Consider the following 24,020-nt stretch of genomic DNA (forward strand, 5'->3'; position numbering starts at 1 on the left):
TTTTTAATAAAATAAATTTAATATTAATTGTGAATTTATTTAATTGTGTGTACTTGTTAAATACAATTTGGGTTTGATAAAAGTTAATTGCTAATATTATTATTAATTATGAATTTTCATCAAATCAATCCTAAAACTCGAATTAAACATTAAATTGTTAAACTGATCCCTTTTGGTATCAAAATATATGACTTTTGTCAAATACATGTACCGCATTAAAAAAAACACAAACACCACATTAAAAATTGTGAAATTCAAATACCAAATAATATATTACACCTAAATTTCAATAGTAATCTAACCAAATAAAGAAGATAATAAATACCTTACTTGGAGGGAAAAATGATGTTTTACTTTAAAATCATTTCTAGCTCTATTATCTATAATGTGTATTGTCGAAACCTCCTTAAAAATGGGTTTTTTAAAAAAGGGGAAAAAAGGGAGTCGCCACCAATCTTTTAAAGTGTGATTGGATTACTTTATAAAACATTTTGGTCTACGAAATAATGAGAAAATAGGTTCGGGAGTCGGTTACGTACGAGAAAGGATTAGCACCCTCGTAACGCCCAAAATTGGTACCAAATTGAATAATTTTACCTTAGTGTCAGAAGTTTGAAAGAATTTAGAAATAAGATTTCTTTTAAAACCGTAATTTTTAAGTTAAAAATAATCAAGATTCTTTTACTTCAAAAGAGTACAAATATCACATCCAGCATAATTGGACACGATATCTTTAAACTTTCGTAGCTGAAATCATCTTACGATTTGTAAAATTTTAGGCCCTTTTTTGGGCCCGGCCCGGCCCGAGCCCAATAAATGAACATCATTTTTTAGTTGAGCCCGACCCGAACCCGGCCCGACCCGACCCATGAACACCTCTACTCACACATCACTCACGAGCTTTTTTACACCGGCATTTCTTTTGGAATCTCAATACGATGAGACATTGCAATCCTCGAAAGAAAGAAAGGAAGAATTTAGGTAATGGCAGGGTGTTTCTTAACGAACTAAGGATATCAAGGTTTCCAATGTGGATTCTAGCCCATTAATTTTCTCTGTATAGTAACAATGAACCTGTAAATAATAAATGCCAATACACATTATGTTAAAATTTATGTCATTTAGACTGAGCAATGTCCTAATGTAAAAATACTTACTCTTACTAAATGTAATTTCATATTCTGTGCATGAGTGGTGGCCAACCACAGAGCCACTGTCTATGCTTTACCAGTGCAAGTTTAAGAAAGGGCCAAACATTGGGCATCATCTGTAATAGTAACAAATTCACATTCCCATTACTGTTTACACCTCAAAACCTTCTGCAAAAGTAATTTAATTTTTTCATTAAAATGCACACCATCACCAGCCTTATATCTGCACATATGTAGACTCTCTCCCAACTAATTTTAGCCATGCAATTGAAAATCAACGCTCAACATTTAGATGGTGCATAACAATGGCACTCAATACAGATGAATGAAAAAAAAAAAAAAAGAAAGAAAGAAAGAACTCGCGCAATGGCAGGATGTTTCTTAGCGAGCTATGGAAATGTAGGTCTCCAAGGAGGATTATAGCCCATCAATTTTCTCTCTGTAGCAACAATGAACCTGCAAATTATAAATGCCAATACAGAAAAGTATAAAAATATTTCTTTTATAGAAAATTTCATATACTTTTAATTAAAAAGAAAAAAGCAAACCCAATTACACAACAGTAAAAACTGAAGGAAATTTCAGAATTAAAAATGAATAAAACTCTTAGATGTAAACAAATTTCATGGGTATCATTAGCTTATTATATAGTACATGTCAGAGCTAACATATTATTGTCTTCTTGGGGAAAAAAAAATAGACAAGGTTTGAGGGATGGTCTTTCTTTATTAATTTAGACACCTTTAAATGTCTTTTATTTGGTAATTTATACTGTAAACTTTGACAACCAATGCAAACTCTTTTTTGGTGTAAATGCCCCTTAAAATCCCTGTACTTTTTGAAATTCAACAAATTAGTCCCTCTCCAAGGTAAACAGATTAAAGGAGACCATGTACTCTTTTCTAAGCTGAATAACTAAGGACAATTAAGATCAGAGTTAACAATTTCTATTAATACATGATACGTGTCTAATTATGATTAGTTAAATTTAAAAACATTTTAAATAAATTAATATATGAAATATAAAAGTCTATAAAAGAATTCCAAATTTCAATCATTATAATATAAATTTCATATCTAAAATCTTAAATTAAATTAAATTAAATCATTTTAATTGAATTGGACAAACAAATTTAACCGAAATCATTTGATATGGCTGGTTGGACAACCAATCGGCTTTAAAACCTTGACCAGGACAACATCAATATGTAAATTTAGTTTCTTGTTTGTTTAATATTGTTTATTTAATAAATCTAAATTTTGAAGCATCTAAAATGTTAATAGAATCTGATTTCTAATTATTTTCATACATTGAATATGTTATTCTACTTTGTTAGAACTTGTTTAAAAGAACATTGTATGCTTCAATAAAAGCCATAATTTATCTTTGATTATGCTTGTTCGCAATTGAGCTGCTTACTACATCAAAAGTCAGACCTCGATTATGTACTGTAAGTGCATTTTCCTACAAACCTCGCGCTAGTCGACTTTGACCTATGATTCATTAGCCAAAGATATTCATCCCATTCCCTAAGTCATGAGATAGATTTGTAAGCTTGGCCTATGTTATAGTTAAGGTGGATGTGTATGCTAGTGTGTGAGTTCTAAATTATATTGTATAAAAAAAATTTGAAAATACCTCATGAGACCAAAATTAAATGTGTGTAAACATCTGATTTCCATGCAAATTTAAGCTATTGAGCTAATTTATTCTTATAAAATATTAATTTCATGCAAAATTTTCTTCTTCAATATAGAAATTAATGCACAAAGAAAATAAAATTTTAAAAATATTAAAATTAGTGGAAGATAAAATAAGACATTGGATATAGGTATAGTTGTTTTGTAACAAGCTAAAAAGGGTCGTAATTGCTGCAGGGCTTCCACATTCTCATATCCTCAATATTTGATAATCGATTGGAGCGAAGCTAAGCATTCAACCAATCATAAGATGAAGATATGGGATTCATTACTCAATCTAGCAATGTCTTCAAGTTAGTACAACTCAATCTTGAATTTGCTTAATGGTTCTTGCGTGAAGCCCTTTCATTAAATGATAGTCTACATAATGTACATAAAATTGCTTGATAATTAGTTGTGCTTTCTTGTGAATGAATGCTATTTGAAACATCGAAAGAGAAAAATATTTTTTTTCCTGAGTGGACACATACATAAGTAAAACTAAAGAATACAACCAAGATGTTTATGTAGTTTGAAACTCGTCCTACATTTGCAGCTCTTTGTTCAGAGATAAATCCACTATATACTTTACTGTACAAAGAAATGATTTATGCCTAACCCCTCAAACATTTGGTGTGACCTCACCTTTTTACAATGAAGTAAACTCTCTCCAAATTCATTTTAGCTATGCAATTGAAAATTAACACTCAAAAGGTGTATAACAATGACAATCAATAATAATTCCTCACTATAAACAAATGTACTCCTTTAAATTCACACATCATCCAAGAAACAAATCATCTATATATAAACTCCAAGATAGATCAAGCTTTACATAAACTCCATGTAGAATGAAATAACAAAATTTTCAAATGCAATATCACTGGACCTATGTAGAAACACTTACGGTTACTAAACGCAAGTTTATATCATGTGCATAAATGGTGGCTTACCACAAACCCATTGTCTATGCTTTTCCAGTGCACTCAAAGTTTACATATTCTGTTAATTTAATTTTGATTTAATAAATTTAGCCCATAATATTTACACATTTTGTCAATTTGATTCTAGTTTAACAAAATTAGCTCATAACATTTACATATTATGTATGAGCTCAATTTGTTATTATACCAATCAGAATTATGTACGAGTAATAAAAAATATTAACATTGTGATTAATTGTCCTTAGTTCACTTCCGAAATTGATAGGGATTAAATTACTCTTTTTTTAGAGGGACCAATTTGCATAATATTGAATTTGAGAGGAACAGAATAGGTGTTTTTACCCATTTTTAACCTCACCTCACTACTACAACTGTTATTAAATCCAAACAGATATCCAACACTAATTTCAATCACATCACTATGGTATTCAAGCTCACTATTACAACAACTAATCCCACCGGCGCTGCTATTTTTAATTTCACTAGTGTTGATCGAATTGTCTATCCAAAGAAAGTCATAGACCTATCTAAACACAAGTAAAAAGGTAAAAACTTATTTAGATATAAATTGAAACATATTCTCTCTGTATTTAGGAAGTCCTTATTTGAATTGTACCCTAACTAAATTAGTCTTTCTGTTATTAAATGGATCAAATTTGTTCCTGTACTATTAAAAAGAACCAAATAAGGTCAAATTGTAACAGAGTTAACATTTACTGTAACAAATTTAACATTAACATAGAACAATTTTCAATATATTTTTTATACAATAAATGTTGACTGTGTTATAATTTGACCTTATTTGATCCTTTTTAATAGTACATGAACTAAATTGATCATTTAATAATGGAGGAACTAATTTGATGCAGTCCCTATAATACGATAATTGTCACCCTTATATGTATTTGAATCGTAATTTCGGGATGAAATTGAACAATTGAAAAAGGTAAAAACAAATGAAATTAGCTCATTAACTTGTAACTATATACAAAATGCTTCCCTCCACATTTATCCGGTGGTGCTCGAGCCTCTTATGGTCCCACGCTACCGTATCAACCTCCTCCTACGGCTTCAACAGCACCAACTTCGACGGTTCCTCCGGTTGTTCCGCCAATACGTCGTCACCTGGCCTTCGCTTTGACAAAGCCGCGATTTGTTCATCTCGATGATTATCACAGATTTTCATCCAGTAATAGTCGTGGAACCGTTGCAGATCAAGAAGTTGAAGCAATTGTTGTGAGATCTCCGGTGAGTTCAAAAATTCTCTTTTGAAAATGGTGGCTATCATGTAATTACTAGTATATTATTTCAATTTTAATGAGTTAGTACCATTTTCCACTTTCATAATTTAAACGCATTGTGGCATCGCTCCTATATATTACAGGATGTTGATTATCGACAAAGGAGATACAGGATAACCCTTCGAAGCAGAATGGGTCCGATTGATGTTTACCTAGTCAGGTGTTACTCCCTTCTTTACATATATTAAACCATTTACCGTAAATGCTCTTTTGAAATAAGTCTAATTGATGATGACAGGATAGGTTTAGTTGTAGAAATAGAAAGTATCGGCATCGGAATTCTGGTCCATCTAATCTAGTTATATATGCACATTAACAACATCCTTTTCTTTATCTGAGTTGCTTAATTAGTCATTAGTGTTTTACATATCAAAATTGAAAAAGCAGCCTTACTAAATGTAGATGTGTAGAATTGGTGCATCGTGATGATAATCATTGGATCAATCTTGTTGTTTGTACGAAATGGGTCCATTAGTATCTCGTCGCATCAATATTCCAAAGGAAAAGCCTTATGTTTTGTTTAAACGACAAGAACAAATTACAAGGTGTTTTATTCAACTTGTAATTTGATGTGTGCAACATAAGCATCAACACACAAGTCCTAATCAATTGTCATCCCTTCATTTGAATACTGTTTGAAGCACTAAAAGAACATAAATGGGGTTTTTCCTGAATTTACACGTATTATGCAATAAAGAAAATAGAGAGTACAATCAAGATGTTTATGCAGCTCGAACTTGTCCTACATCTGCGGGTTTTGCCCAAAGATAAATACACTATGAACTTCATAGTACAAAGATATAATTTAAAGCTTAACCCTCAAACACTTGATGCAATCTCACTTTTGCACAATTAAATAAATTCTCTCCCAACTCATTTTAGCTATGCAAGTGACAATCAACATTCGACATTTATAACAATGTCACTCAATAATAGTTCCTTCTATGAACATGTATGCTTCTTTAAATTCACACATCACCGATAAAATAAATCAAACTCTTAATAAGCTCCATATAAAGTGGAATAATAAATTTTCAAATACAATATTTCTGGCAATTGTCATGCTTGAACAACGACTCTTCCAAAAGCAACAGTGAACCTGAAAATTATAAATGCCAACATAATATATGTCACAAATCCCATTATTTATTTACACCTCAAAACCTTTTGCAAAAGAGATATAATTATATTTTTACTAAATGTTTACACTTGGAGTAAACACTCTTCAACTTACTTTAGCTATGCAAGTGAAAATCAACACTCATAAGGTGGCACTCAAATAATAGTGCCTCACTAAGTGTTCCTTTAAGTCCACAAATCATCTATATATACAAGCTCCAAGATCAGCTGATGAAGAATGCATACAGAGTGACTTCTCAACAAAGAAAAAAAGAAAAAGAAAGAACAAATATGCTTAGAGAGGAGAATTTCATGGGAGCACAATACCATGGACAGATCAGCTGATGAAGAATGCATGTCCTGCTTTTTGGCTCTTCCATTGAACTCATGCTTAAAAAGTAGAAGCCTAGATACGAGGTTATATTAGATCATTTGAAATTATGAGATTCTTATGATTTTAAAAATGTAAAGCAATTAAGTAATTACTACCTATTTTTCTGCATCTAAATTCTTAAAGTTGTCAAATGCCTTTCAGAAAAATACAGGCCAATGGAATATGTGGGCAGATAAACAAATGAGGGTAGAAAGTATGGTCTCTGCTTTTTGTATTGCATGCTATGCTCTGCCGGAGAATAGAGCCAAAAGCTAACAAAAATTAAGGGTAAATAGATGAAAAATTTTAAGATAAAACATAAAATTGTATATACATATGATTAAGATTTAAATTTGGAAACGGAACAAAGCAGAGCATGAAGTAGAAGCATATTGAAGGCTGGCATGCAAGCATTTTGGAAAATGTGCATTGGGTACCAATAATGATTGTTTAGAATTAAAGTATTAGAAGGTATGAAATTATAGATATGAACCACCAAAATACTTCACACTAAATCTAAATTATTCAATTTTGTTTTATTGAATCAAATAGAAAATAAATGAGTGGTATGAATTACCTGTCATTCCTTGTTGGTATTGGGAATAAGCTGCAATTTCAAATGTGCGTACACAATAGGATTTCATCAGATCATTGCGATGGTGAGATTATTATAATTTAAATGCGTAAAGCAATTAGATAGAATACCAATTTTTTTTCCTGCATTTAGATTCATGAATTTGCCAAATTCGTTTCACTAAAAGTCTTCGATGGTTACTGCACAAATTAGCAAAATAAAATGATAAATAAAGAAACTGCACCTAAAGGGTTGTTCTATTTTGGCAAAAGAGGAGGTAGTTGGAGAGGAAATATACCATACTGTAGCAATATGAGCAATCTTATGCCAACCGGCACCAATGTCCTTCCGACATCTTTCCTCCAACTGGGAAGTCGTTTCATAAAGAACTCTTCCAAACTGGTTCTCGTCCGGAAGCGATGTTAAATCAGAGAGAATAAGCCTTGGCAGATTTGTTTGATGTTGAATCCACTCCGGAAGTTGGCGACAATTTGGAATCTTTGCCAGCGTTAGAGAGCGCAGGCTTGTATGATCTTGGAATATTTGGAACTTAGGTGCAGAAAACTCCAGTTACTTAATGAAAACTGTTCAAGGAAAATGAGATGTTGGAACACAGGAAGAGTGACCTTAATCCATGGCATTCATGAATTCCTAATGTTTTCATTTGAAAAGAGATGTTGAAGCCCAAGGGGAAGAGACAGCAGCTTTGGAATATTACCAATCACCAACCATGGGGTTCCCATTGCATGCCCTCTAAATCAACGTCCTTGCAATCTCCTATTGTCAATTTTTTGAGGCCGGTGAAAACAGATTAATGGAAACCATGTACTTTTCAAAGGTGAATAAAAAAGGAGTGTTAACAATTTTTACTAATATATGACACATGTCTAACTATGATTCATTAAATTTGAAAACATTTTAAATAAATTAATATATATAATATAAAAATCTATAAAAATTTTCAAAATTTAATTATTATAATCAAGTAAAATAAAAAATTCAATTATATAACACATATAACGAGTGTTTGTTATTTTTTTTCCTCGAATTGTTTATTTATTCATTGAATAAATCAATGAATTTCTCTTAAAAAAATTACTTGGGACAAAAAGGTGCTCTTAAACTCTCTTCAAAGATGAGAAACAAAACTTTGAGGATGTATGTAAAATGTAGTTGTCATAAAATAAAACAAAGAAAATGATGGGGTTGAAGCCCTCTTATTCAATGCATTACATATTTTTCTTTTCATTTATAATTTGGACCTACTTTTTCTTTTCTTTTTATAATTAATTTAAGAATTTTATTTAATGTTATACAATTAACAGTTAGTGAATCAAACCATATCATATTATTATATTTTTAATGAATAAATAATTTTATTTAATAAATTTATATTATTGTGTGTATAATGTAATTATATGATACATCAAATATAAAAATCCATTAATTTAATATCTTTAAAAGTGTGCATTTAGTTTAATTTATTTTACCTAAATATTATATTTTCCTTTTTTCTTTAAAAACAAAAAAAAAATAGTAGTGGAGGAATGGTCGCCGATCAAGAAGTTGAAGCAATTGTTTGAGATATCCAGTAAGTTCAAAAATTCTCTTTTGAAAATAGTGGCTATCGAGCATCATAATTGACCATAGCCTTGGAATACTGTCTAAAAAAAATTGTTGTCTCATAATCAATTGTGCATCCCTTCATTTGAATATTGTTTGTAACACTAAAAAAAACATAAATGTGTTTTTTTTTTTGAGTTGGCACGTATTATGCAATAAAGAAAATAAAGAGTACAATCAAGATGTTTACTCAATTCGGAACTTGCCTTACATCTACGAGGCTTTGTCCAAAGATGAATCCACTATGAACTTTACAGTACAAAGAAATGATTTAAGCCTAACCCTTCAAACACTTGATGCAATTTCACTTTTGTACAATTAAGTAAATTCTCTCCCAACTCATTTTAGCTATGCAAGTGAAAATCAACATTCAACACTCAGATGGTGTTCCTACTATGGATCAAGCCCTTAATAAGCTCTGTGTAAAGTGGAATAATAAATTTTCAAATGTAATATGTCTGGCAATTGTCATGCTCGAACAATGACTCTCCCAAAAGCACCAATGAACCTGAAAATTATAAATAAATCCCATTATTATCAGCCTTATATTTGCACATATTTGTGTTTAGTATAATGCTGTTCATATATAAATAATCAAATATTTTATCAACTTCAACCTCACCACCAAATATTCTGAAGCATCTTCCTCTTTTTCCCGTTTGGACCTTCAATCACAAAATCCGCTGGACTTCCAAGCATCTAAAAGAGTGGCCTGCATCAATGAATATTGTAATTTGAACGCCTCCAATAGCATAGGTAAGTGCTTAAACGAACAAAGCAGAGCATACAGCACAACCATTTTGAAGGCCTCAAAGGCCTCTCTCTCCACATTAATGATTTTTTAGAATTAAATTATCAGAAGCCCTTAAATTGCAATTGTCAAGTTATTATTATGATTTAAAAGTAAAAAGCAAATAGATAAATTAACACTTTTTTATGCATATAAAATTATAAATATATAAACTATAAAAAATTAAAATTTCATTTCGCCCCTTAAAAAATTATTTTGACTTCAATCTTGTGAAAGATGATAAGTAAAAAGTAGGATTAAAACAAAAGGATTTCAAATGAATAATATTTTAACAAGGAAATTAACAGTATCCAACTTGAATAAAAAATGGCATCAGACCCCTGACTTGGAGATTCAATATACCACTATTTTTCTTCAAAAAAAGATAAGGTCATCAAAATAAATAAATAACAAGAACGGACCAACCTGGTACAACCCATTTATTATAATGTTGGGGATGTGAGCAATCGTATGCCAATCAGCCATATCCTTCCGACATCTTGCTTCCAACTGAGAAACTCTTTCTATATATAAACTTTCCAAATTGGTTAGGCAACGCATCTCGTCCGGAAGCGATGTTAAATTGGGCAAATCAATGAGATAAAGCTTTTGCAGATTTGTTAGATGTTGAAGCCACTCCGGAAGATGCCGACACTTTGGAATATTTTCCAGTGATAGAGAGCATAGGCTTGTATGATCCTGGAATATTTGGATGCCAGCTGCAGATAACTCCAGCTCCTTGCAGTTGCTTACTTTAAACTTTTCAAGGAAAGTGAGATGTTGGAACACGGGAAAGAGTGACCTCAATCCATTGCATTCACGAATTTTTAATGTTTTCAATTGAACAAGATGTTGAAGCCCACGGGGGAGAGACACCAGCTGCGGGATATTACCAATCAACAATTCAGAGAGATTCTTAATGGGTTCCCATTGTAAGCTCTCTAAATCAACCTCCTTGCAATCCCTTATTTCTAAAGTTTTAAGGCCAGTGAGATGTTGCAGGCACTCATCTGCCATGTGAGTGTCCAATCCCTCAATGTTGTCTACATAGAAAATTTTCAATTTGGAGAGAGGAAGAGAAGAGGTTAAACTTGATGGGGTCGTACTAGTGGTGTTCATCTTCATGGTCTGCTTTAACGGCCTTGAACTGGTATTCCTCAACTGTAGATTATCATCGAGTGAAGGATACAACGGCATTGAAGTCAAAGGGCAATCGTGAATGAATAAAGAGGAAAGACAAGGAAATGCCATGGTGGTTGTTCCCATAACTGTTGTGTCGTCCTTGTTGGAATCATCATCGATTGGTTTTGTCCTCCTCCACCAACTCTTCATATTCCGGCAATTATAGAGCCAAAGATGCTTAAGCGATGGGAAGAATGATTGTGGTTCTCCTTGACTTCCTTTTGGGCTATTATCATCCATGTACTCCACCTCAGTACAATCAGCAATTGACAGCTCTTTAAGACAAGGCAATTGCGCAAAGGACGGGAGATGTTTGAAATTACTACTACCTATGGTAATTTTGACGAGAATTGTGAGCAAAGAAACCAAACTTGGAAACTGGGCATCACCCCTCCATCCTCCAATCGAGAGCTCCTTGAGATTAGGATGGGGCTGGAGGTCTTCAAGTGACTTCTCATCATCATCATCATCATTACCATCGCTCCATAGTAAAACCAACGATCTCAAATGTTGCTTCTCTTTCAAATTGGCAGCCATAAACTTCTCTTTTGCATTTTTTACGAATCCCAAATTATCTATTCTAAGCTCTCCCCTTAAGTTGTTAATCAGTCTCAATTCACTTAGATCTGCACCGCCATGGGACCCATCTTTATCCACTACAAACAAGCTTAACGTCTCAAGTGAAGTCAGCTTCCCTATTCCACGTGGCATATGAGTTAAGCCAAAACAAGAACAACACGGAAGATGGGTCAGATTCACCAATTTTTCAATCTTCTTTGGCAATTCTTGAAGCTCATAACACCCATCGAGTTTCAGCGCTAGCAAATTCTGAATCTTGCAAATACTCTTTGGGAGAATCTTAATATTGGAATTCCAAGAAAGATCAAGGTACCTCAAATGTTTCAACTTGTAAATGGAGGGTGAAATTGTCTTAAAATTTAGAACATTCAATTCCAATACACGTAAGCATCTACAATTTGCAATTATAAAATCCCAAGTTTCTTCGCTCAAATTTGGAGTTTCTATGTATGGAGACCGTAACAAAGTTCGTAACTTTTTTCCCTTAAACAAAGGAATTACTGAAAGATTAATTGATATGTGGCGACACTTTTCACCAACATCACTTGCAATTTTATTTGAATCCATAATGCTACTCTCCATCCCTGCTACTGATTCAGCTAGATCATGCATTAAATCATGCATTTTACATCTCATTTCTTCCATCAAGTCTCCTTCTACCTCTTGAAAGAAACTTCTTTCAACTAAATCTTTAAAATATCCAAATCCGATCTCCTCAAGAGATTGACTTGGATTCAGTTGCAGTTGCTTTACGAAACCTTGTGCAATCTAAAATTGAACAAGTGTTCGTATATCAATTTTATGATCTTTTGGATATAATCGACAATAAGCAAAACAATGCTTCAAATGGGATGAGAGATGATCATAACTCAACTTAAGTGTAGGTAAAATCTCACCTTCGTTCTGAGATATTCTAGCAAGTTCATTATCTTTAAAAGAAAGCCACTCATTTTTAGTTTCTTTGAAAGATAACGTACTAGCTATCGTCCTTATGACTAAGGGAACTCCACAACACCTTTTCAATATCAGCTTTCCTATTTCCACAAAGCCTAAATCTGTTGAGTCAGCAGATCTTTGTTCAAATGCTATCTCTTTGAACAAAAACCAAGCCTCATTATCAGACAAGCCTTTCAGAACATCAGGCTGACATTTACTAGTGATCTTGGCTACCTTAGAAGAACGAGTAGTTACTATTATCCTACTTCCTCTAGCCCCACCCACCAATAACTCTTTTAAACTAACCCATTTTTCCCACTCCTTATTCCAAATGTCATCCAAAACAAGTGTTGAGATTTGACCTGCATTGCAACAAAGAACCAGCAGCAAGATTGAAAGCAAGCTGCACTTGAAGCAGAATTGGTGGCAGCTGCTAATTCAGTTCATTTTGACTATTTTGTTTCAATGTAACTTAGTTTAGTTACTTTGCAACCTGTTGCCAAAGTTAGTAGGATTTGTTTTTTTATTTGAAGTTGATGTAGTAGCTGATATGTCAACTTACTTGTGTTTGTAATTCAATCTTGTATTAGTAGATTAGTGGGAGTAGTTAGCTCATTAGGTAATAGTCATTTTGACTTATAAACTTTGTATTTTCAGTTCTCAAAAAAATGAATGAGTAATGCTGCTGATTTTATCATCCAAGTGTGTGCTCAAGTTCACTCTCTCTTGCTCTCGGTTTCATTTTTGTTCTTAAGCAAATTTATAGTTGTTTGTATATTGTTGCTGCTAACTTTGTTCTAACAAATGGTATCAAGAGCCTAAGTCTTTGAGGGCCTTCTCTTGTTGTTTGTTGTTTGAGATTTTAAGCTTAAAAAAGTAGGAAACCGAAGTTGTTGAACTTGTTGTTGTGAGGATGAGCTTCACACCTCCTCCACCACTGCTTTTCCTTGGTGAGAACTATCACATTTGGGTGGTAAAATGAAGACTTACCTTCAGGCACATGATCTGTGGAGTGTAGTGGAGAATGATGCCGAGCCACCTCCCTTGAGAGCCAATCCCACCATTGCTCAGATGAGGCAGCATGCTGAGGAGACTGCCAAGAAGCCAAAAGCTATGGCCTGTTTGCAAAATGGAGTGTCTGACGTGATCTTCACTCGCATTATGGCATGTGACTCACCTAAGCAAGCTTGGGACAGGTTGAAGGAAGAGTTCATGGGGTCTGAGAAGACCAGGCAGCAACAGTTGATCAATTTGAGGAGAGACTTTGAGAACCTCAAGATGAAGGAGGCTGAGTCTATCAAGCAATATTCTGATCGAATTATGACCACTGCCAATGATGTCATTGCTTGGTGATGATTTTTTGAAAGCGGGGTTGTTGAGAAGGTGATCACTACCCTTCCGAAAGGTTTGAGTCCAAAATCTCCTCATTAGAGGACTCGAGAGACCTTACCACTATTTCTTTGTGCGAGCTTGTGAATTCACTCTATGCCTTGGAGCAGAGGAGGGCCAATCACGCAAGAAGAGCACTCGAGGGGCCTTCAAGCAAAGGCCGAGAGAGCTCAATTCAAGTCGAAAGGCAAAAGCCTTGGCTTGAGAAAAGGAGAAGTCGAGAAGAGATTCAAGCAGGAGAAGTTACCCACCATGCACTCACTGCAAGAGGACCACACATTCAGAGAAGTTCTGTTGGAGAAGACCAGATGTTCAATGTTGGAAATGCAAACAATTTGGTCATGTTGAGAAGCTTTGCAGGAATAAAGGCAAAGTACCAACACAACAAGATCAGGCACAGGTTGTTGAAGATGTTCCAGCTCAGGAGGAGCATGTCTTCAGTGCATCTTGCCTTACAACCACGAGCAGAGCCAAGTGCAGTTGGCTAGTGGATAGTGGCTGCTCGCATCATATGGCAGCTGATGTGAGTCTGTTTAAAGAACTTGATAGGAGTTTCAGCTCGAGGATCAGGATTGGGAATGGAAACCTAATTGAAGCTAGAGGCAAGGGAGATGTGTTAATCAGCTCTAGTTCGGGTAACAAGCTAATTTCAGATGTTTTGTATGTGCCCGATATTGATCAGAACTTGTTAAGTGTTGGTCAGTTGGTTGAGAAGGGCTACTCATTGATTTTTAAGAATGGTTCTTGTGTCATCAAGGATTTTCTTGGGCAAGAAACTGCCACAGTTCCTATGGCTGACAAATGTTTCATGTTGGATGTTAGCCAACTTGAGAAGAAGGCTTATTCGAGCCAGAGTGAGAGTGCTGGTCTATGGCACAAGAGGCTAGGCCATGTTAACTTCAAGTCACTCGATCTGTTGCATAGACTTGGTTTGGCAAAGGATATGACCAAGGTTGAGCCATTAGAAGGTGTTTGTGATGTATGTCAGCTTGGCAAGCAAGCAAGAAAGCCATTTCCTGTCGATCAAGCCTGGAGAGCTCGAGAGAAGCTTGAGCTAGTGCATTCTGACATTTGTGGCCCGATGAAGACTCCTTCATTGAATGGGAGTAAGTACTTTGTCCTTTTCATTGATGATCTGACTAGATTTTGCTGGATTTTCTTCACAAAGCAAGTCGATGTGTTTGAAGCATTTGCGAAGTTCAAAGCTTTGGTGAAAACCAAGTTGGATGTAGGATCAAAACATTAAGGATGGACAATGGGGTGAGTATTTGTCGAGAGATTCAAGAGGCTATGTGAGCGCTGGGATCCAACATCAGCTGACCACAGTCTACACTCCTCAACAAAATGGAGTGTGTGAGAGGAAGAATAGAACTGTGATGGATATGGCTAGGTGCTTGCTGTTTCAAAGCAAGCTTCCCAACTCTTTTGAAATGAGGTCATCAATAGCTCAGTGTACTTGCTCAACAAGCTTCCAACACATCTTTGTCAAAGTCAAGACACCCTTGAAGCATGGCATGGACTTAAGCCAACAGTGTCTCATTTGAAGATCTTTGGATGTGTGTGCTATGTCCTTGTACTGCTTGAAAGAAGGACCAAGCTCGAGAAGAGGTCATTCCTTGCATATTTGTAGGCTATAGCAGTAACAAGAAAGGTTATAGAGTCTATGATCCTTCAAAAGGAAGATATTGGTGAGTAGAGACATCGATTTGATGAAGAGAGGACTTGGGCTGGATGGTTCGAATGCATGTCGACTTGAAGAAGATTCATTGAAGGCAACTTGGAACTAGTGAAAGTGATCCTATCGATGGCAATGTTGATGATCTTCCTGTGAGAGGTACTAGATCCATTCTTGATGTCTATCGAGATGCAATGTGGCCATTGTGGAGCCTTCTAGCTACGAGGAAGCGACTAGGGACATGAATTGGAAGAGAGCTATGGAGGCGGTGGACATGATTCAAAAGAATCGGACTTGGGATTTGGTTAAGAGGCGAGAAAAGAATAAGGTTATTGGTGTTCGATGGGTCTTTAGAGCAAAGTTCAATCTTGATGGGTCATTGAACAAGCACAAGGCAAGGCTGGTGGTCAAAGGGTATAGTCGGCGATATGGAATCGATTTTGAAGAAACCTTTGCCCCAAGAGCAAGACTTGACACCATCAAGCTTCGCTTTCTTTAGCTGCATGAAGCAATGGAGGATCCATCAATTGGATGTTAAGTCGACTTTCTTGAATGGTTATCTCAAGGAAGAGATTTATGTTGAGCAACCTGATGGCTTTCAAGTTCAAGGACATGAAGATAAGGTGTATAGGCTTAAGAAAGCCTTGTATGGGTGAAGCGGGCACCTAGAGCCCGGTATGACAGAATCGATACTTACACTCGAGGCTCGGGTTCGAGAAAAGCTTGAGTGAGCCTACTCTATGTGAAGAAGTTAAAGGAGGAGACATTGCTAATTGTCTCGATTTATGTTGATGACTTGCTAGTGATTGGAAGCAAGGATGTCATTATTGATGAGTTTAAAGCACGGATGCAAGAAGCATTCGACATGGTGACTTGGGAACTATGACTTACTTCCTTGGGATGGAAGTAAACCAATCCGATCGAGGATTTTCATCATCGACAAGCATTTGCCTTGAAGATTCTAGATAAATTTGGCATGCAAAATTGTAAGCTGTGAGCACTCTTATGGCTCAAAGTGAGAAGTCATCAAGCATTAGTGATTATGAAAAGGTTGATGAAAGGGAGTATAGGAGCGTAATTGGTCATTTACTCTATTTGACAACAACTAGACCGGACTTGATGCATGCGATCGGTTTATTGGCTAGATTCATGCATTGCTCGAATATGATGCATTTCAAAGTCGCTAAAAGAGTGTTGAGATACATCAAGGGAACCTTGAGGCTTGGTGTATTGTTTAAGAAAGAAAAACCAGTTGAAGTTAGTTGGTTATTCGGATAGTGATTGGGCTGGTGGCTCGATGACATGAGGAGCACGTCGGGGTACTTTTATACCCTTGGCTCAAGTGTGTTCTGTTGGAGTTCGAAGAAGCAATGATCGTTGCTCAATCAAGCTATGAAGCGAGTATATAGCAACAACAATGAAGATAAATCAAGCCATTTGGCTTAGGAAGTTGCTATGTGATCTAAATGAAGAGCAACTTGATGCTACTGAGATCTTGGTTGACAACCAATCGGCAATTGCAATAGCCAAGAATCCGGTCTTTCATGGAAAGACCAAGCATTTCAAAATCAAGTTCCATTTTATTCGAGAAGCTGAGCAATCCAGAGAAGTTAGCTTAGTGCATTGCTGTTCAAAGGATCAGTTGGCTGACATTTTGACAAAGCCACTTGGTACTGTACGATTTGAAGCTTTAAGGAAATCTATTGGTGTTTGTTGCATACAGTCCAAGGAGGAGTGTTGAGATTTGGCCTGCATTGCAACAAAGAACCAGCAGCAAGATTGAAAGCAAGCTGCACTTGAAGCAGAATTGGTGGCAGCTGCTAATTCAGTTCATTTTGACTATTTTGTTTCAATGTAACTTAGTTTAGTTACTTTGCAACCTGTTGCCAAAGTTAGTAGGATTTGTTTTTTGATTTGAAGTTGATGTAGTAGCTGATATGTCAGCTTACTTGTGTTTGTAATTCAATCTTGTATTAGTAGATTAGTGGGAGTAGTTAGCTCATTAGGTAATAGTCATTTTGACTTATAAACTTTGTTTTTTCAGTTCTCAAAAAAATGAATGAGTAATGCTGCTGATTTTATCATCCAAGTGTGTGCTCAAGTTCACTCTCTCTTGCTCTCGGTTTCATTTTTGTTCTTAAGCAAATTTATAGTTGTTTGTATATTGTTGCTGCTAACTTTGTTCTAACAACAAGCAAATATTTTTTCCCACCAATTTTTTCCCGAAGTCGTTTTTGCAATTGGTCCATTTCGAGATTTTGATCTGGTGCTTGGCCACTTGCAGATTTGATAATGTTTTCTACAATTATTTTGACATCAAAAACATCTGAAACACACACCCACATAATCAACTCAAAATGATTTTTGACCATTTCATCATTATAGACAAACTGAGCCAAAGCAGTCTTCCCTAACCCTCCAAACCCCACAATTGGAATGATGTAAACAGTCTCTTCACTTTCAAACTCTAACACGAGTTTTAGAAGAGCTGCTTTATCATCGTCCCTCCCTATTATTTTTTCTTTAAAAGAGTGCGTTAGCTGCCTCTTTTTAGTCATGAAAGAGGTTTTCATGGGACGATCACGCTCTACCAAGTTGAACACCCTGGCTTCACTTCCAATTGAACTCAACCTGGCCTTAATGGCCTTCATTTTCCGACCCATTTTGAGACCGTAAGCAAACTGGTTTGAGCTCGAGAAGAAAAGGCGTAGCTCTTTCGTCAGCTTGTTCCCACCCAATAGATCTTTCCGCAAAGCTTCGGTAGAGAAATCATCGAGCAAGTCGTCAGCGTCATAAAGTACATCTCTCAGCTTTTCAAGCCAATCTTTGACGAGATGGCTGGTCACAGATCGCTCTTCTGCGTCAAGAAGCACAGCTTTGATCGTAGAGACAGTACTTTTGAGGTCGTCGAGGTCATCTTTGACATTCCACCACAGTCCAATTTGAGAGAGAGTAAAGGAGCTCAATTTAGTAATAAGATCTATGGCGAGGTCGAATGCAATTGCTTCGGCCATTGCTGGTTCAAACAGAAATCAAGCAAAAAAGTGTTTGGTTATTGCAAGAGGAGTGGTAAAATGAGAATGATTGTAACAAGATGAAACACAGATGTGGATCCATACACGCAAAGACTAGGTATTTCTATAGATATTATCATCCACGCAGCAAGTAGTATAATTAAATAAAAAGTGTTGATTGGTAGGAAATGGTTCCTCCATGTTTACCGTTTGACACAAATTTCTAAATGGAGACAAAGTTGGGATGACGACACGTGGGTGCTCTGCACAATGTGGATTAATGAAAAAGCTATGAAAGAAAAGAGAAAAAAAGATAAATCCCATGGAATCCGAGGTGTTTTGATTGAGGCCCATGCATTCAAGTCATTCTAAACCTTCTTCCCACTTACTTAGTGCAATTGAGGTGAGCCTGAATACTCGGTTCTAACTTAAATTAAATATTTTATTTTTGAGTTTAACTTTAGTTGAATATATAAAATGAAAATTCAATAAAATTCATTAACCACCATATTCAAATATTATTAGATCAATAATTTAAACATAACTTAATAATTATCAAATTAAATTTAAATTTTTTTCGAATCGAATTTAATTAACTTGCAAATGATTATCATGTCCACATTTTTCACCCACGTACTTAGCTTTGATTTTGGCTTTTAAGGTAATTTGGTAACAATGATTATCATATCTACAATTATATATTACCACAATGGTTACTGTCCATTACTATTTTAGTATACTCTTATATTAATGGGTATGTTAAATACGGGTTTTTTACCCCAATATTATAAAAAATTATACACCAAAATGAGTTGTCAGCTAGATTAATTATGAAAATGGTATACTTTTTGGGGTCGTGCCTACTTTGAGCACAATCTATTATTTATTATTAATTTTTTTGTTTTAGAAATTATTATTATATTATTTTAATATTTATATTAATATATGGATAAAAATACGGGTTTTATACGGATAAAAATACCGAAGCGAATTGAGCACATAAGGTAGGCACGACTAGTCGTGCCTAATGATGACACAACACCTACACATTTCCTTTTCTTTCTTTGCATTTTACAAAAATTGGTCTTATATCACTTTTGGTCCCTCTACTAAGCCTAAAATTAAATTCAATCTTTATACTTGAATTTCTACAATAATATTTGGTCCTATTTTTATAATTTTTTCCAAATAATTAACATTGTTAATTACTCATTAAATTTTAACGTGTTTTTTAAACAAAATATTAGTTTAACAAAACAATGATATGTTGTTGTAATAAGTTTTAAATAATAAAATTTCTAACAAAATGTATTCCAACTTAACATATCATTGTTTTGTTAAACTAATATTTTGTTTAAAAAACATGTCAAAATTTTATCGAGTAATTAACAAAAATTTAATACAATTTTGTTAGAAATTTTATTATTTGAAACTTATTCTAACTTAACATATCATTGTTTTGTTAAACTAATCAAAATTTTATAGAGTAATTAACAAAATTTTAATACAATTTTGTTAGAAATTTTATTATTTAAAACTTATTCTAACTTAACATATCATTGTTTTGTTAAACTAATTTTTGTTTAAAAAACACGTCAAAAATTTTATCGAGTAATTAACAATATTAATTATTTGGAAAAGAATTATAAAAATAGAACCAAATATTATTGTAGAAATTCAAGTATAAAGATTGAATTTTAATTTTAGGCCTAGTAGAGGACCAAAAGTGATATAAGACCAAGTTTTATAAAATGCAAAGAAAGAAAAGGAAATGTGCAGGGTGTTGTGCCTACCTGTCAGGCACGACTAGTCGTGCCTACCTGACAGGCTCGACCGGTTTGGGTATTTTTTATCCGTATAAAACCCGTATTTTTATCCATATATTAATATAAATATTGAAAATAATATAATAATAATTTTTAAAACAAAAAAAATTTAATAATAAAATAATAGATTGTGCCTGTCAAGTAGGCACGACCCCAAAAAGTATACCATTTTCGTAATTAATCTGGCTGACAACCCATTTTGGTGTATAAATTTTTTTATAATATTGGGGTAAAAAACCCGTTAAATACATTTACTATTAATTTTTTATACAATATTAAGAGTGGGAAACAAGAGTTTTAACCACCGTTTCTTACAAGTCAAGACATATTTGTTATTAAAAGTAGTAGCATTTTATTTTTCTTTTAAATATACATATATTTATTAAGAAAGGGTGAAAGCTTCGATTTGTTTATTATTAGGAAAAATATTAAATTTATACATGAATTTTGGTTCAATGTGTAATTTGATATATAAATTTTAATTTGGTGTAATTATTCACGTAAAACTTAAATTGTGAGTCATATATACACAAGATACTTTAATTTTGATTCAACTATACACATTTAAAAAATGAATACATATATTTATTTTCACATTAGATTAATATAACTATTTGTGTATACAATAAATCAAAGTAAAATGTAAGAGGTTGATTTGGCATATCCTAAACATTGAGTTATAGCTTGGATGGTCATTCTTGACAAGTTGCCTACCATTAGTAGAGCCTAGAGACTCTTAAAATGGTAAATTTTCAATTTAGACTTTTTATAATTTATAAAATTTTAAATTAATGATGATAAAATTACATATTAATCCTCTAAAGTATTATAAAATTTTAATTTAACAATTTAAAAATTATAAATATATACTATTATAAAAATATATAATTTAATTCCGACTAAAAAAATTTAGCCCCACCATCATTGCCTACGAAAGAAAAGTTAATTTCGTTTTGGACTAAATATCAAGAGAGATATTGGGTTTATGTGAGCTCCATAGGAATGTATTGTATTGAATTGAAAGAAAAATCATTACTTAATACACATAAATTTGTTTATTGTAAGTTGAATGATTTTGGTTTGTTTATTTAAGATATTTTATTTTTAAATATATTCTTAATTATTTATTTTACAAATATATGCATTTTAACTTTAATCTCATTAATAGTGATTTTTATTTTCATCTTATTAATATATCTGTACTTGAATTTAAATACATATTTCACAATTAACTTTAATCTCATTGCTATAATACTTAATCTCACTAAATTTCTTATTTAACATAATTATGGTGAATTTATAGAAATAACAATCACAAGGCAAATGCACATGCGCTTATGTTTAAAGTGTTATTAATAGAATTTTTCTATCTTGAAAAATAAAAGTATAATATCTTTTTGACCTTCTAACTTTATAAAAAATTATTTTAGTACTCCATTTATTTTCCTTCTCTTTTAGTCTTTGAACTTACATTTTTTGTCAAACCATTCAAAATGAGTAAAAAATTAATGTTTGTTAACTTTACTTATATGACATACTGGGTTGATCATCACGTGTATGTCATGTTATAATTAATTATTTTTAAAAATAAAAATATTAAAATATATTTTTAAGTTTTAATTTTAAAATTATTTTTTGAATTTTAAAAATTTTAAATATAATTAATTCTTGACGTGGGCGTAAATGTGGATTGCCGTGTGTATGCCACATTAGCAAAATCAATAAATATTAGCTTTTTCACCCATTTTGAGGTGATTTGACAAAAAATACAAGTTTAAGGGCTAAAATGACAAAAAAAATAAAGAGTTAAAATAACATTTTCTATAAAATTGGACGATAAAAAAATCATTATGCCAAAAATAATTATTTTCTATTTTTGATATTTTTAATGTTATAATTCAAGATGGTGTGGAATAGTTCCTAATCTTATTATCGTTATCATTGTTTTTAATCTCGTTAGAGCTAATTTCATTGTCCATATAAAAAGAAGCTAAATATAATTTGTTCAAACTTCTTATAAATATGTTATTGTTCCTTTGTATGCTCATTTGCCTTCAATGAGTAGAGTTGAGTAAGAAGAAAGAAATTGAAAATTGATCCAAATTAAGGTATTTAAACAGTTTATGGAACACAAATTAAAAATTACAATTATCCGAAATCGAATTAAAAGTGTGAAAATTTATAAAGAAAGACGGTCTAAAGTTTTAATATACAATTAGTAACTTTATTTAATTATTACTTAGTGGGGGATGGGTGAGTGGTGACATCTTTAAAATACTATATAAACTCTACGGATAATGTTGATATGTTTTAACATTTGCATTTTAATCGATCTATACATAAATAATTATATTTATCTAATATAAAAATTGATTAATATTTTTATTTTTGAAAATGTGTTTGATTGAGATAAAATCAAAGTTTTAGGTATAAATTTGAATCACAACTAAAATATCATTTACATACATAAATATATGTATTCATTTCTTTAAATATGTACAATTGAATCAAAATCAAAGTTACATGTATATATATGAACCACAATTCAAGTTTCATGTGGATAATTGTACTAAATTAAAAATTGTGTATCAAATTGCATATTGAACCAAAATTCGTATATAAATTTAAAAATTATCCCTATATCAACAATTTTAATAATAAGACAAAGTAAAGTTAAATTACCAATGCTCAAGCACGTGGCAGGCAATGCATTGGTTCGTGTTTAAACACTTGAATGTTACATGGCTTTTCTCTCTATTTGTCATTTATTGATAAGACTTATAGTTTAGAGTTATTTATTTTTCAGTGATATGAACGATGGTGATTCCAACACAATACTAAAATTTTGTAGTAATATTAAGATTTTATAAATAAATGGTAATGATTTTAATAGAGTGCATTTAATCACCAAAAGTTAAGCAAATGGTGATTCCATGCACTTAGTTACAAAAAGTCAATAAATGGTTCTTTAGTATTTATGTATCTTTTATTTTAATTACAATTGCTTAGGTTTGATGAATGTCCGACCAATATTTGATAGCTTAGAATGATTGTCGAGTCAAATAAAATAGTTAAATCTATTCTAACACTAGTGACGAACTGTATAACATGTTTATGTCGTAATTTATGTTTATATAGTGTAGATTTGTGATCTAACTTAAATGAACTCTACCGAAGTGAGTTTATTGGTTAAAATTAAAATTTTCTCATTCTTAATATTGATAGTAAATTAAATGTTGATAACGAAATGGTCATGTCGTATTAATTGTTTAATTGAAAATACTTGTATACTATATATGTCTTGTAGAAACATGATTATATATATTAAACAATAATACAACGGTGACATATAGAATTCATCAATGGTTACTAACTCTCCATATAAACGTTTAAAATAGCCTTATGTTACCATAAATAATATTTAATTGATAATAATAATTATAATATCTCACCATAAAAGCACATAAACACCACTAGTATTAACAGTAATAAAAGTTAAGCTAATAAAACAACTGATAATAATAATATGCAGTAGTGTTGATAGTAATATATAAATGAAAATGATGAACCCCACTTACCATAAAACAAATACATGACATGCTACAAAACACATTTCACCCATATCAACAATTTTAATAATAGACAAAGTGAAGTTAAATTACCGATGCACAACCACGTTACTTAAATAAAAATTTTAGAATAATTTAATTATTATTTTATATTTTTTTAAAATTTAATAATTAAAATATAAACTTATTAATATCATATCTCCCCGTAACAACTTATAAACCACCACAAATATTAACTCTTATGTAGAGAGGCATCACAAAGATCTACCTACTTAACTCCTATTTGATTTGGAAA

The 24,020-nt window shown here is 32.7% G+C and overlaps 2 protein-coding genes across 2 annotated transcripts; both read right to left on the reverse strand.

Annotated features, from left to right (window-relative positions):
- Window positions 1–6,394: 6,394 nt before the first annotated feature.
- Window positions 6,395–12,994, reverse strand: LOC108472281 (putative disease resistance protein RGA4). Its single transcript, XM_017773783.2, has 6 exons — window positions 12,973–12,994; window positions 12,213–12,614; window positions 9,982–12,074; window positions 7,441–7,691; window positions 6,523–6,601; window positions 6,395–6,448 (listed from the first exon to the last, which is right to left on the reverse strand). The coding sequence occupies exons 1-6, from the start codon at window positions 12,992–12,994 to the stop codon at window positions 6,395–6,397; spliced, it is 2,901 nt and encodes a 966-aa protein (XP_017629272.2).
- Window positions 12,995–17,463: 4,469 nt separating this feature from the next.
- Window positions 17,464–18,330, reverse strand: LOC108472283 (putative disease resistance protein RGA3). The gene has a single exon (XM_017773784.1). It carries the CDS (start codon window positions 18,328–18,330, stop codon window positions 17,464–17,466), a length of 867 nt encoding a protein of 288 aa, XP_017629273.1.
- Between the last annotated feature and the right edge of the window lie 5,690 nt (window positions 18,331–24,020).

This window comes from Gossypium arboreum, chromosome 11, assembly GCF_025698485.1.
Source record: "Gossypium arboreum isolate Shixiya-1 chromosome 11, ASM2569848v2, whole genome shotgun sequence".
Taxonomy (NCBI): domain Eukaryota; kingdom Viridiplantae; phylum Streptophyta; class Magnoliopsida; order Malvales; family Malvaceae; genus Gossypium; species Gossypium arboreum.